Here is a 15,794-nt window from a genome sequence, read left to right on the forward strand (position 1 = left end):
ATTTGTTTGGTTTTGATACAGCTTAATACACTGCAAACTCATCAATTCATTTTACTACTCATCTCAGTAGTAAGTACATAGACTAAATATACTAAAAAACATTTAGTTAGTCATGTTGAGCCTTTCTGTTACTGGGTGGTGAAGAAGAAAGTCTTCTTCTAACATTCATTGGGTTTTAATGTTTACAGGTACTATAGGAGCTGGTTTGGCTCAAACTGTAAACTTACTATGGTGCCTTTGTGGCTATACATCTTTGAAATCCACCACAAAAATTACTTTCTATTTGAATTTTTTTAATGTAAAAAATCATCTATGTAAGTGTAATAAAAAATACATTTTCTCAAGAATTTGTTTTCTCAGGAGTAAAAATCACCAAAATTAAAGAATATGGCCATAACATGTTGCCTCTTCACAACTACTAACCTCTGGTATACACGTGATTTCTCCATATAAAAATAGGTCCCTTCAATTCAGATTCCTTATGAGCAAACGAAAAATGATATGTTATTATTATTATTACTACTATTGTCAAACATTTCAAATTAAGGATGGTGTTTCGAAAGTAAAACAGGATGTTGTATGTCTTAAACTGGCCCTTAATTCTCCTATATTTCACCTTTAAGATCTCACTTTTCCTACAGACCTAGATAAATTTAAAAGGTCTTATCTAATTAATGAAGTTACTAAAATTGTTTTTACCTGTAAAATTTATTCTATTAATTGAAAAATGATAAAAGAAATATTTGCTTTTTATTAGACTTATGTTGCGTACTTATATGAAGAAATTAGTTCCTTTACTCTGAATACTTAAAATGAATCACAATCTCACTGAGATGTATCCCCTATGATTTAAATAACAAAATGAAACAAATTAGAGGATAAAATAACCTTTAAATTCAGAAATATTAATTACAGTGTTACTTTTTACAGGTGAATATTCCCAAAGTGATGACTTATAATTTCATCCATCTTCTCTGGGATGGTTGCTAGACAGAAGCAAGAAAAATAAATGCATAAAACAGAAATTGTTATACATGTAATAAAACTGTGTAATTTACATAAAAGTAAAATTCAGCATGTATAAACTATATACATGTATATACAACGTATATACACATATAATAGTACTGTACACACACGCACCCATACACACACATGGTGGCCCGATTACACGTGTGTTATTGCTCCTATTACTTTTAAAAGGCCTATAGAATATTAAACAGAACATAAGATATTGAACAGAAAATGGTGACTTTAGTGATACTTATGTATGTCCTGTTTACCTGCATATTTACAGTTGAAAATTTTAAGCTAAGTGTAAATCTAAGTTCAAATGAAACGAACTAAAATTACTTAAGAGGGAGTGTCCATTGATTACCACCTCCTCTCACATTATCTTGACTTGTTATAGTCATATTTCTCAAATGCTGCGTGGCATTTCATTAATGTTTTCTTTTTTCCTTTCTTGTAGCCATTTCACAAAAGTCCATTTATTGGCTTCAACAACGTAATTGCAAAAAGACAGGACTGTACGAATAATGAATTTACACTAAGTGAATCAAAATAATGTGTTGTGATGGTTAAAGTTATTTTTTTCTATATTTGCATTATAAATTTTTATAATCCTAAACATATTCTTTTCAAATACCAAAGGTTTAAAATAATATTGCCAGGTTTAAAAAAATGTTCAAGCTCAGTCATTAAATTTTCCTTTTGATTCTCTCTCTCTAAATTTTATTAAAATTATAGTGTTCATCATCCTTATTTTTAAGTATTTGCAATTAGATAAAATAATATAGCATTCTAAATAAAAATATAAAAACGTCCACATAAATAATACCACATATGATGTATAACATGATGTTAAAACTGTTATTGAATTAAACTAATAGTTCATTTCCAATTATTTCTCACTAACCTCTTATAATTTAAGAGATATAACAATATTTTTATTATTTCTAAATATTATCACTATACTTAGTAATAAAAATAGCAATGAATAGTAGCAAATACCTGTCAGATCTGGGTCTGCTTCAGTCAAGTTAGTAATCACCATCAAGTGAATTAGTAATCTAACTCTTTCTTTAAAATAAATATTTTTACTGCAGCAAAAACATAAAACATGTTATAATCCTAGTACCTACATTAATATTCATTGTGTCTAATGAAGACGGATCTGGCATTATAAATTGAAACTAACTTAGGCAATTTTAATGCACAGCAAAAATAAATGTCCTAACCAGGGGGTAGAAAATTCCATAAAAGCAAAAAACTATTTCCTTAAATACAAAATTCCGTTCTCGTATAAATTTATTTTCACTAAATAAATAAATTTATTCCTCATTCAAGGGTGAAAGTACCACCTATATTTAATGCCAAACAATCTTACTTTCTGTGTTTAATAAGTAAAATATAAACATTATAATCATCAAGTTATATTGTGATTTGATATCATTTATGGACACTCACTTTTCAAATATGGAAAGCACCAGGGACTTTTGAGATTGTACTTTAACCTGATTTTTATAATATGCTGTATTGTGAATATGTGCATGGTCACTAAGGAAATGATGACTATTTTCCAAAGCATCTAGCTTTGTACTTTGAGTTTTTACTGTGCATATACTTTCTATTATTCCTCAAACCATTTGATTAGGGGGAATGGAAGTATGACAAATTGCTAGTTCAGAGGGACTCTGTAATTTGAGTTTTAAAACACCTAAGGTGTAACATTAGTTTTACATGCCTTAAAAAAAGGAAATAGATGATTGGAAAGAATAAATAAGATGGGATAACTAGAAGAAAAAAAAATTTTTTTTAAAGGAGAAGACGAAAAAGGAGAACGACACGTATTTAATAGCGGGCCTACCTCTCCAGCATAGAGCTTCATTTCAACACTACACAAAGAGATTAAGTGAATGATGTTCTTGGGCTTTTTCCTTCTAAAATAATTCCAAAATATAGTCAAATAATTGAGCCTGAAAGTTAATAGATACATGTCAAGTGCCCCCAAACTGCAATTTTATGTGGATATACTTGTCTTTTTTATTTTTATGCATACCTATGCTGACATTTCCCTATAGTTAATCAAGAGATATATAAATATATTCTCGTAAACATTCATGGGGCTTTTAATTATTTTTTACTACAATGCCTTCGTGCTATATTAGTCGCACACCTTCAGAAGCTGCTAGACTCATTCTCTTTTTGTGGAAAAAAAAATGTGATGTAAGGCATCAGTGACTTGTGATGAATTACATTCAACACGTAATGATAATCCCTACCATGGGCACTTTGAGAAAACACAGCCAAGAACCCTGGCCTCAACGCGCAGTTCTGCAGGGCCTGGGTCTGTGGATCTCTGGAGCTCTGCTGCCCTCTAATGGCCTACTTAGATAAATGCCTGCCTCAAAGTCTGTTTTCTTCCTTTCCTCCACCAACATGATACCAGCACTGTAAAAATCCAATATTCTTTGGTTTCGCTCACATATAAATGGATCTAAACTTGGCCTGTGGTCAGGTTAACTTTTCTACATCATTTAATGTCATATGAAGAAAAACTCATTCAACATCCTCTTAGGTCAAGAGTTATTGGGGCCAGTTGCTGTAAGTGGCTGGAAAATGGTAGCCAAATGTAAGTAAGTGACATCTTGCACAGGATTCTGACTTTCTAAATTGGCTCCAAGGCCTTTCATGTTTATTGGGTGGTGTGTATGTGTGTGCGTGGAAGCGTGTGGGTGTATGAGGGTGTGCATGTAATTCAACTACAGATTTTAAAAACAATCGCAATTTTACTTTCTGGTTTCTTTATGTCATTTATTAGAGTGTATGGATCCTTGATTACCTTCTCCTAATTAATCCTGTCCTTCTTATCAATCTAGTTACTTTATTTTCTCCCCCTTGTGTCTTGCCTAGGAAAAAGTGCATCATTGATTACTAAGATTGAAATTCATAATTCAAGAAAAAAATGTAAACTATAAGTCAGATTTTAAGTCTCAATTGTATCCTGATTTGGGATGGTGGGTAGTAATATTTATCAACATCACAGTGCATCAAACCTGTTAATAAGTTACTTTCTGCATAACAAGTAAAAGAAAACATTTTTTAAAATGGGAGCACGAAAGGCATGGCATAGCTGGAGTTTAAGGTTCAAGCTTTGTATCCTCTATATATAATGTATTATGTTTTTCAAAAACTTTTTATTAGGAAAGCTATACCAGACGCATAATCACTATACAATGATTAAACATTACCTTTACAATTTATAATCACTGAAATTACAGAATAAATATATGCACATTTCTTTTGAATCTTTGTGTGAGAGAGAAAACATTAAAAGTGCTTCCTACAAAGCTGTTAGTGATATATACCCAGTTGCTTTTTTTAATATTATATATATATATAAGAAAGTGCAGATGTTCTCCAAAAAATCTTGGCATCAGGATGAAGTGTCACAAAGAGGGTGCTTATCCCTAGGCGCGTGTCTTCGGCTTTTAAATCTCCAGGCCTCCACTTCAGTAGAATCCAGCCTAGAATGTGACTTTTCCCAGGGTGACAGGAGAGATGCTATGAGCTGTACACTAGCAGTGAAGGGTAATGGAACTATGGAGAGGAGAAAAACGGATCAAACCTGAACTAAGCAGATTGGGTTGAATGGGAATGGTATAGGGCATATGTGTGTGTGTGTGTGTGTGTGTGTGTGTGTGTGTGTGTGTGTACCTGCACCAGCAGGAAGAAACTGCAGGTTTAGGGACCACAATCTGCAGATGGATATGTGTGTGAGAGACAAGAGAGTGAGTGAGAACATTCGAGCAAGACCCGCCCCCTCCCTCCCCGTCTTGCAGTTTCCAGGCATGCAGCAAACTGCATTGTTAATACATGTACAGAATCTGTGCCATGATGAGAAGAAAGAAAGCCACAAATGACAAATGTCAAATTGTTCCCCCCTCCCTTTCAAACAAAACTACAACTAAAAAAAAATAGTTACTGAAAATAAAAAGACACATTGAAGTTTACTTAATTAGGATCCATACAATGATCCCCAGTATACCTTATACATGGCACAGTCAAAGTCTCAAGTTTCAGTATAAAAAAATAATGATAACATCTGCTGGCAAAAGTCTGCGAAGGCACTTCATTGATTAATGATCTGAGTATGGCCCTTCCTCCAAATCACATCTGAGAGGGGAGAGCATACATCTGTATTCTCTAGTTATCATGCGGTTTCAGTTTTGTTCAGGGTAGGGAAGATCGTGAGAATGGAGTTATTGGGACACGTGTAAAGGGAGCAAGGAATATATTTCTTTTATTTTCCTTTTCTTTTGGAAAAAAAAAAGCACTAATATATTTTCTTCTTTCTGTTAGAACCTATATGTTGTCTTCTCCAGGACTTCGAGGTAATCCGGCTTGGTTTGAAGTTTGGCCCTTAACTCGAGGTAATCACTTTTTGGGGTTTGGTGGTCTGTGAAGCCCTTTCCAGCCGAGAAGAGAAGGGTTTCTTTGAGCCTGGCATCCTGCTGTAAGTCTGGGTATTGCATGCCAGGAGGATGCACGTGCAGTTCCTTTAATTTGGGCACTGTTCCATAGAGACAGTCCACAAATCCCACTGTGCAGGGGGTAGGCTGTGACCTCTCTCGGTCTAGTAACATACTGCCACCACCACAGCCTCCCCCGGGAGGAAAGAGCACCACCCCACCATTTTTCTCATGGTGGCGGAACCCTGCCAAGTCTCCACCAGTCCCCCCAACTACTCCTGAAACCCCACCAGCCGCTGAGTGGTGAGGGTGAGGGTGATGGTGATTCACCGTCACTATGGTGTTAAGCTGGGAGCTGGACACCGCTAGGGCCCACTCCTTCTCCTTTTCCAGCAAGGTCCTGTAGTTGCTGTGGTTCTCCTTGGGTGTCTCAGCAAACTGCTCACTTCCTAGGAGAACCTCTCCCATTCCCGGTGGTTGTGTCCCGGGACCCCCACGTTCTGCACTCCCTGCTTCTTGGGCTGATGAAACAGCCACCTCCTCCTCCTCCCGAGGCTTATAGATGGGGTTGTTGCACATTTGAGTAACTGGGTGGGGGATGTACTCATACACATGACCCACAGGAGGGGCCTTCTCTGGAGAGGAAAGAGTTGGTCGTCCTCCACCCCCACTTCCACCACCACCTCCTCCACCATCCTCAAACAGCCGGTGGCATTGCATCTGGATGCCAGTAAGGTCCACACCTTCCTGCCGCTTGCTTCTGAAGGGGAGCTTCTTACGACGCCGTCGGAGCACATAGGCAAAGAGGCCTGCAGCAACAAAGACTGCTGAGAAAAACAGAACCAGCAGGCTGAGAATTAACACAGAAAGTGGCACAGGGCCCCCAGGAGGGGAAAACTCATAAGGTGATGCACTTGTTGGTGCTCCGATAAGATGAGAATCTCCAGGCTGGGCTGGGGATGCTCCAGCTGGTGCAACGTGCAGCATCTCTGGACAAAGAACTTCCAGCTCAATAGTGCGTACATCACGGTGGGTGAGGTTCTCAGGGCTCCTGCAAAGCACATCACCAACCACGCTGACTGAGCTGATGGTTTCGATCCACTGTTTAAAGGGGACCAGGTCACAAGTGCAGTCCCAAGGATTCTCATTGAGGTCTATCTGGACAATGGCATTTAAGTGTTCCAGGACACCAGCCACAGGAAGATAGAGGAAGTAGTTCTTCCTCAGGTTGAGCCGGGCCAGGGATGTGCCTGCAAAGGCGTCTGTTGGCAGGGTCCTCAGCAAGTTATTGTTGAGGAATAGCAGCTTCAAGTTGGGCATGAGGCTGAAGGCTGCAGGTTGGATTTCCCGGATGACATTGAACTCAAAGTACAAGTAGTGCAAACTTTGTAGGCCTCGGAACATGCCTGGTGTCAGCTTCTCTATATCGTTGCCATTAAGGAAGAGGCTCTTTAAGTTGGGCAAGTTGATAAAGGCCCCATCTTGGACATAGGAAATACGATTGTTCCCCAGATGCAAGAGATCCAAGGAAGAAAAATTCCAAAAGTCAGAACGGTATATTTTCTGAATCAGATTGCTACTCAGATACAGTTTCTTGGCATTCAACGGCCTTGGAAGAAGCTCAGAAATGTTATTAAATCCTCGCTCTTTGCAGTTGACAGTCAATCCAAGGTCATTGATGTGCAAATTACAGGTACACCCAGTGGGACATATAATGGGGATTGGTGGTCTGGTCTGATAAGGAGCAATGGGAGGCTGGTTTGGACCAGGATATAAAGCTTGGGAAGTGGAGGGTGGTCTTGGTGTTCGAGGCTGTTTGGTGGGCTTAGGCTGTTTATTTGAGGACTTGTATTCAACAGAAGAAGCAGTGAAATGGACAGAGGATAGCATTGAGGAGGGCTTAGTTGGCCATGCATTCTCCTTACTCGACGGCAAATGTGGAATTCCCAAACTAGCCTCTACTTCAGAGTCAGACAACAAGGGACAGAGTTCTGACTTTCTAATTTCTCGCAGGTCCTTTCCATGGAAATGGAAAGGGGTCTCACAGGTAATGTCTCCCACCAGGGCGGTATAAGGAATGCGTTCTAGCCAACTCTTCAGCTGTACAATCTCACATGTACAGTTCCAAGGATTTTCTTCTAGCTGGAGCTCCATCAGGCTTCTGCCAATATGATCTAGCATTCCTCGGTAAAAAAGGACCTTTAACCTATTTCCACGTAGGTCCTTAAATAAATTTGTTGGAAGCATGGGGATGAGATTATCATTTAAAATAAGCACCCTCAATTTACTTAGGTTCCGAAATGCCCCACTCTCAATACGTTTAATGACATTGTAATCTGCCTGCAGATATTCCAGACTTTCCAAGCCAAGGAAGGTGTCATTTCTGAAGACATCTAGTTTGTTTTCATGTAGGTATAGTCTCTTTAAAATCTTAAGACCATTGAAAGCTCCAGTCTGAATGTCCTGCAATGCATTGTTCCCAAGATTAATAGACACAGCATTATTTAAATGAAGAAAACTGTTGGTGTATAATTTCCTCATAGAATTCCTCTGCAGATACAGTTTAAAAGGTCTTGACCAGAACTCGGTAATCTGACTGATATTTGTAAATCCTTTGCTGTCACAATGTATATGAAAGAGGCTTTCTTTAACTTCACAGTAGCATGGATCAAAACAGGGCTCGTCTATTTCCTCTGAGTCCTCTATGAGGGGAATCGGGGTAGTCCATCCTAGAGCAATTGTGCTTAGAAGAATTATCCACAACATCTTTCCTCTGTGAAGCATCTCAGCTATGGAAGGTTTCATCGTTCGCGGTTGATTACAAAACTGCAACAGAAATAAAAATGCAGATTTTTAGCTTTTAGTCATATGTACTATTTTAATTGACTCCTACATGTGGGGCATTTTAAGAGCTATATAAAAACTTCAGCAATTGTTGAACTGACACTCAAAATGAGCTAGCAACATGCTTAATGTTTAGAGTGTGTCCTATATTTTAAACTTAGAAGACTCTGCAATATTGAACCATGCACTGGCATTTTTTTTTGAAACATGCCATAATTGGTAAATGGCATACTACATGAACAAAAGCAGCTTGCATTGCCTCTGTATAACAAACAACGTAACTGGTAAATGGTACTGCCTTTTAGGCATAGGCAGGCTCAGTAATAATGGCAATAATGTAGCCATTACACCTGTTTGTCTGTTAAAACTCATGGTGACATCAAATATAGTCATAATAAATCTGACTGGAACTCTGATGAGAAAAATATGTTCTTTGAATTATAGGTTTTGACTATTAAAAAGACATAACAGACTCCAAAACTATTATATTAATTTGTATGAAAAAGTGTGAGCCTATTGCTCAGTATCAGATGTTGAAATGTGTAAAATTATTAGCATCTCAGGAAAACTTAAGGTTTATTTTTATGAAATGATCATAATATGCATTATTACAGTGTATAGTCAGTATGTACACTATACATCCACATTCTTTTGCCCCAAAATAGATCATTGTCATCTTCTTTAACTAAATAAATATTTTTTATGTATTTGTATCATTTGGCTACTTAAAGCATGTAGGAATGATTAGAACTTCTAAAGAACATGCCCATGCAATTGTCAGAGCTAAAGATAGTGACAGCTAGAGGATGCTGAGTCTGGGAATGTCTGAATTAAAACATTTGCAGAGCTTAGTTTGGAATGTGTATCTGTGCCTTCAAGATCAACCGAGGAACCCTGTAAAAAAGCTGGAATAACAGGTGGCTGGTTAGAAGGGAGGTGGGTAGTGAAAGTCGAGAGAGAGTGGAAACCTCTGTTCTTACCTGCTGATAAATGATCTATCACATGAAATACATTTCAAAAAAGATATCATTCTTTTCCAGTCAGAAAAAACAAATGCAGTGCACTATTCTGATAACATAGAGTCTTCCTCTATGAATCACTTTCCTTGCCTAATAACATCAGTATATAAAAATGTTTTACATAAATAAGCAATAATGCAGTTTTATTACAGTGTCCTTCCTGAGTCACTAAAATATCAATCAAAATTGAATAACTGATTTTAATCAATAAAAATAAACCAAAGTTTCTAGCATGTATTTTCCTCACAGATAGCACACAGAAAGATATATTTCATCAACCGTTTACTTAAAACAATGCTATAATTTACAGGAAAAGTGAAAAAATAAATCTTCACACTACACTTGGATATAATGTTCACAGCAGTAAAGAAAGGTGATACCGTGAGAAAGCAAAGAGAAATCTGCCTCAGATATGCAATACTCAAAATTTAAAAACAATTAAATAAAAAAGAGGGAGAGAGAGAAGGCAGAAAAGGCTACATTGCAGTATCAGTTAGTCTTCCATCTCCCTTATAAAATATTAAAATCTACTGAAGTTCTTTCTTCTTCACCATCTTAAATATTTTTCTGGTCTTTCAGGTCCCTGTGGTTTAGGCAAAAAAGGCTCCAGATGTCTTGGACTTACCTATTTTGCCAGAGGTTGTTTTTTTGTTTGTTTTTTGTTTGTTTGGGTATTTAATTATTAGAAAGGAACAGTTAAAAGAAAAAGAAAAAAAAAAAAAAACTGCTTGAGTTTAAGGATTCTCTTTCTTTCCCTCCCTCTCCCTTCGCTTTGGTGAAGCTGAAGCAAAAGGGGATAAAGGGGGCTGTGGGTGGTGGGGGACTAAGAGGAAAAAAAAAAGCAGCAAGCTGGAGACGTGCTGGGAATGCAATGGGCTCTTCAATGGGCTTCTTTAGCATGCAGAACTGCCGCTTGGCACACTCAGCAGAGGAGGGAGCAGGGGCTGCAGCAGGCTTCCAGCTCCGCTGCCCCTGCCCCTGCCGCCGCGGCGGCTGCTCTCTCTGGTACCCACAGCACAGCGTTGGGCACTGGGAGGAAGGGCGAGAGGGAGGCAGGGAGGGGGAAGGCTCGGTCACAGGGCAGACTCTGACTTCTCTCGTTCGGGCTTTTAAAAAACATGTGTGCTGTAACCCTGAATCCGGCATTCCACGTCATGAAAATGAGCTCCAAGGGGAACGCGCTTAGCATGGGTTCGGGAGCGAGCACTAGCAAGCCCTGACTATACAGCTGTGAGTGTGTGTGTGTGTGTGTGTGTGTGTGTAAAAGAAGAGGAGGGGTAGAGAACAAAAATTGACAAAATAAGAAACCAGAGAGAAGGGGGAGGAGACCAACCTACGGGAAACAGCTCTTTGGTGCGGAAGGTGGAGATGGGGGAGGGGGGCGGGGATAGGCATTTTCTTTCTCCTTTTTTTTTACTCTCAAGGAAACCATCCCTGGGATGATTTCCTCCTCTAGTTTCCAAAGCTCCTCTCTCTAGTGCAGGTGGTTTGAAAAGTGAGACTATCCTTCGGAATTATCTTTTTCACAGGACAGACATTCCCTGCAATGACGGGGATGAGGGGAAAATCCAGGTCCCCAAAGCAGAAAAGCCGAATCTGGCTAATTCTGCTGGGGTATCCCTAATAAGAGCTCAGACAGCCTGAAAGACTTGGACCGAGTTTCTTCTGCATTTTGCTTCGATCCCGTTGCACCAGGAATTCTTTTGTTGTGCTGCAGGTCAAAGCCTTCGATTTCCCCTGGATTCAACAGCATTTGTTTTCTTCCACCTTTTTAAAAACAGAAACAAGCCTGTTCTTGGGAAGGAGAGGCAGACCAGTTGGGTAACAATGGTACATTTCACATGCTGCCACCGGGAAAGACCTCGCAGGATTGGGGTGGGTTTAAGGATTTGGATGCTTTTGTCCGTTCTTTCTTTTTTTTCTTATTTTTTAAAACTCAAATATTTCTCCGTGAAATTTTCTGGAAGGGAATCCTAGGGAGTAGTGGGAGTGGGGGTGGAGGTGGTTAAAGGAAGGTATTGTATTGCAGAAGGACTACCAGATGACAGCTCAGGAACCCTCTCTGAGGGATTTTTTTTCTTTCTTTCTTTCTTTTTTTGTTTTTTTTTTTAAGGCTCAGCAGATAGCATTACAGTCCTGCCTGCTGGGAAGGAATGCAGCTTGGTGGGGAAACTGGGGAGCGCCAAGTGTGCAGCAAAGGAGTCCAATGACCAGGAACCCTGTGCTGTGGATGCTCCCCATCTCCCCCCACCAGCACACACCAATCCTGTCACCAACTCGCCGGTAGGGGAGAAAGGAGGGACTTTCTGGTTGCTAAAGAACTAAACTGAACCTCAGTTGCCCAAGGGCTCAAAGTTAGTAGGGAGAGATGGTTTTCCCTTAAAGCACCCTTTACGAAAGCAAATTTTAAAGCAAAGCACAGATTACATATCACTTTCTTACTGCTCTAAATCAGATAAATCACCTAACTACGTGTTCCTTAAAAGTCAAAGGCAATTTCCATGATATTTTGCATTCAAAATGACCGCACATGAGTCCACTGCCACACAGTAGCTAATATTAGAAACATGCAACCATACTACTAAGTAAGCAGGAGGGCAGAATTTTCTAACATTCTACCCTTAATATTCCAGACCCACCCTATTGCTCCCATAGGTCTCAGCCAAGAAGTAAACCAATACAGATAGCCTAAGCTCAGAATCAGAGCAATTCCATCTCCCTCCCCAGCTGTTGGCACCCACACCCCCCCCATCCCCCGCCCAGCACTTTGGGTACCCAACGTGCAGAGGCGGTGACTATTTCTCGGGTCTTATCTGATCCCATGATGTGATGGAATCGATGGGTAATCCGGGAGGCTACCCTGAGCTTCCAGGTGACGGTAAATGGTTGTCTCTGCAATGAAGTCTCTGTTCTTTCCTGAACTCCAACCCCTTAAGTTCTGGACCTGGGCTGTATTCTAAAGCCTATCTCACCTTTTTCCTTTCCTTTAGCTCAGGATAGTGAGTCTAAAGGATAGGGAGAGCTCCAAAAGTTAGGGGATGTTGAGCCTTGGGGCCCCGGTTTTTTCCGTGTCCTGCTGGGAGCGCCCAGAGCCATTTGTTTGTCCAGAGGGAGGACAAGAAGCCCTTTCTCCCCGCTGTGCCCCCTTCCCACTTCCTCCTCCCCACTGCTGGATCTTACAGCTCACTAATTTCTCCTAATATTTAATCTAAGATTAAATATTCCAATATGGATGCAAAACGATCTTCCCTAGAACACATAATTAAAATGCTGCATCATTCATTTTCTGAAGAGCTTTGAGCCGTCTATAGATCCTTTTCTAATCTGCTGTCGTCAGTCGAAACGCACAATGATCTGTTTAGAAATGGAAAATTATTAAAAGCTCAAGCCTTTTTCCTTCCACCTCTTCCAACGCTAGCGAGCAATCCACCGGGGGAGGGGTCCTTCGCTCTGCCACCTGGCCTATTTGTTGGAGTTACTTACGATATCTTCACCCAGAAAAGAGGTCCGAGGGTATGTTAGTCTCCAGGACCCCTCCTTCCATCAACGTCCTTACACCTAACTGATCCAGTTCAAAACTGCAGTAACCCCCTAGCACCTGTGAGCCTACAGAAGACACGGCGGCCAAACTCGATGTGCTCTACAATGCACACCCTACATACCAGAAAGACTGGTCTCAATTAGGCAGAGTAGGAAAGGATGGCGGCGAGTACCTATGGTGCAGAGCGCTCAGGATCTCCGAGGTTTGCTCCGAGGGGCTTCCCAGCGGGAGGGGCAAACTCTCTGGGAGGCGGAATTGTATCCATCATCCTGTAGCCTTGTAGCTTCTCCTCTTCTGACCACCAAGTTTCCGAAAGGCTACCAAATCACGCTTGTAATCCGTTTAAACGTTTCCACCTTTGAGACTTGCAGGGAAATGGTCGCTGCATACCAATGGGAGAGCCGGGCGCGCACCTAGCGCGGCGATGCCAGTGACGGGAGCTCAGGACCGACCACAGCTCCCCGTGCCCGCGGTAGCAGGCAGGCAGGCGAGTGAGTGTCCCAGGACCGCGTTCCTGTTATTTAAAACCTCGGTGCTCTTGGTCAGCGGAGGGCTTCGCTGTTCCCGAGGGCCCGAGCGCATCTCCGGATCTCTCCCTTCCTCTCTTCCTGAAAGGTTGTCACTCACAGCGCAATCCCTGCCCGAGGCCTCCTTCCATCCGCGAAGATGGAATTGGCCCTTGCTGTTCCAGGGTGTCTTTGCTCTTTGCCCTTTAGGTGGGTGGGAGAGGGGGTGGGTGGTGTGTAGACCAGAGAAGAAAAGGGTGGGGAGAGGCGGAAAGGAGGCAGGAAGGGGGCGACTGGATCTCGATCCCAGCATTGGTCAGTCGGCGAAGGTGGGGGGAGAGGAGGAGAGGGAGAGGAGACGCACACACAGTATGGCTGTGCACACCAAATTCCACTTGGATTGGGGCGACCTCAGGCAGAGCACGAAGGCGAAGCGATCCCTGGGCCGAGAGTGAGTCCCCTGACAGCTCCCCATTCAAGCAGCCTCACTTCTCGAGCGGGAGAAGGTGCGGGGGAGGGGGGCGGGAGGGGGAGGGGGCCGCCGAACGTTTCAGGCCAAGGAGACGCTCGCGGCGGCGGCGGCGGCGGCGGCGGCGGCATCTTTTAAGACTGACCTGCTTTAAAAGTGCCACTTCAGTGGCCTAGGAAATAGCTAAAATCGGATTACACGTTACTCACCAACGTCTCCTCCAAAACGGGAGCGCCAGGTCGGGTATAAGGAGCCTACATGGGAAACGCAGGGCTGGAACCTGAATGCAAATCCATCAGCCGCCCCCAAACCGCGCACCCAGGGAGCGGCGCTCGGGAGCCCCCAGATCAGCCCAGAGCCAGAGCTCCGCCAGCGCGTCCCCCCGCACCCCCGGCCCCTCCTCCGCGCCAACTGTGTAAATCAGCCGCCGCAGTCCTCTCGCAGGCTTAGGAAGCAAGGAAGCAAGTGATCGCGCGCGCTCTCTCTCTCCCTCTGTCTCTCTCTCTCTCTCGCTCGCTCGCTCGGTCCCCCTCTCCTTCTCCCCCGTTAGCGGTCACAATCTGGCAGCTCTTCAAGAGACACCCTGTGAAATTGAGTGTTGGGAAGTCAGCATTCTGTATATGTGGATTGATTTGTAACTTTTATTTGCAGATGAGAGAGATGCCTGTTTGGAAAATTACAGCCCAAAAGGTGGGGTGTTGGGGGGGAGTGATCAAATTAAGAACATCTGAGCTGTTTGGGTGGGCGGTATCTCTAAACGCCTCCGGGGAGCGGTTTCCAAGTGATTTGCAGCAAACCCCCACCTTCATGAAACATGGGTGACGATTTGAAAGTACACATATTTCCTCATCTGTTTACACTTACCGGGGTGGGGGGTGGGGAAATAAAACGGTAGGGCACAGGGAGTTGGGAAGGGGGCATTTGCCAGAGAGATGGTAAATGCCATTTCGTGACAAATTAGATAAGGACAAGGGAGCAATCATTACACGTATGTGAAAGTGTTAGTACCACATTACAGAGGCCACCATTACCCCCACTGCAGTCATACTAATGCAGTCGTTTAATGCTCCATTCAATCTGCAGTGTAAACCAACGCAATTCTTTTTAATAGATCCCTTTCATCAGCGGCTGTTTTGGAAAGAGGACAGTCTTCCACTAACTCGCAAAGTGAATAGGAGGTAGCCTGGGGAGTCGTCTCTGTATCTCTTGCCATTTCTTCCTGAAGCGAATGCAATAAATTGTCCAAGGCAAACAAAGTTATTTAGCTATTTTAATTGTAAAGGTAGAATAAACTTGACCCTATTTTTAAAAGCATTCAAAGAAGTTTAACTCATCCTTTGCAAAGAAACAGTACTGTATTTTAATTTATTCATAAAATCCCTTGACAGGCCTGGATATGTTTTACATCTTTATTTAGTAAATTTTGTGTATACTATAATTTATACCATCATTAGTTCATATGTAGACATGTGAACTCAAGTTAGTGTCCATGTTACCTATCTTGAAAGATAGGAAAGGATGGAGTTGGTCATAGAGACAGCCAGGGGCCTGTGGAATTTTTTGGGATATATATACACACACACACACTAAATTTAGTATGGCAATTGTGTTGGTTCTGCATAAAATAAGATTAGATTATATATATATGTATATGTGTGTGTATATATATCATACTTATAATGTTTCCATTTGTTCTTTAAAATACTCAGCATTCTTGAAGATTATTAAGATCAGTAAAGTATCTACAGAGCCCTAGAAAGTAATAAAAAGCACCATGTATTAAAATGGATTCTTTTTAAATATAACATTTCAGACTCACTGGCATGAATTCCAAACCTCTCTCCAGTATTTTCTAGGATAATACATTCTTCCATGTGAATTTTACATACAGGAAGACATAGATGTACAAAGAACATTTGTCGTAGGTATTTCACTCACTGG

General features: G+C 41.5%; 1 protein-coding gene across 4 annotated transcripts; it reads right to left on the reverse strand.

Moving 5' to 3' along the window:
* Nucleotides 1-4,179: 4,179 nt before the first annotated feature.
* SLITRK3 (SLIT and NTRK like family member 3) lies at nucleotides 4,180-14,421 on the reverse strand. Of its 4 annotated transcripts, none has more exons than XM_017503257.2 (2): nucleotides 14,063-14,421; nucleotides 4,180-8,300 (listed from the first exon to the last, which is right to left on the reverse strand). In XM_017503257.2, exon 2 carries the CDS (start codon nucleotides 8,277-8,279, stop codon nucleotides 5,361-5,363), a length of 2,919 nt encoding a protein of 972 aa, XP_017358746.1. In that variant the 5' UTR covers nucleotides 8,280-8,300; nucleotides 14,063-14,421; the 3' UTR covers nucleotides 4,180-5,360. The 4 variants fall into 4 exon arrangements, with proteins under 4 accessions (XP_017358746.1, XP_017358745.1, XP_037585428.1 ...); XM_017503256.2 differs by lacking the exon at nucleotides 14,063-14,421 and adding an exon at nucleotides 13,051-13,931; XM_037729500.1 differs by lacking the exon at nucleotides 14,063-14,421 and adding an exon at nucleotides 13,000-13,931.
* Nucleotides 14,422-15,794: the final 1,373 nt, after the last annotated feature.

Source organism: Cebus imitator, unplaced genomic scaffold (genome assembly GCF_001604975.1).
Source record: "Cebus imitator isolate Cc_AM_T3 unplaced genomic scaffold, Cebus_imitator-1.0 Scaffold308, whole genome shotgun sequence".
NCBI lineage: Eukaryota > Metazoa > Chordata > Mammalia > Primates > Cebidae > Cebus > Cebus imitator.

Coding starts and splice junctions, on each gene's coding strand:
- SLITRK3 (XM_017503257.2), bottom strand. CDS start 8,279: ATGAAACCTTCCATAGCTGAGATGCTTCACAGAGGAAAGATGTTGTGG.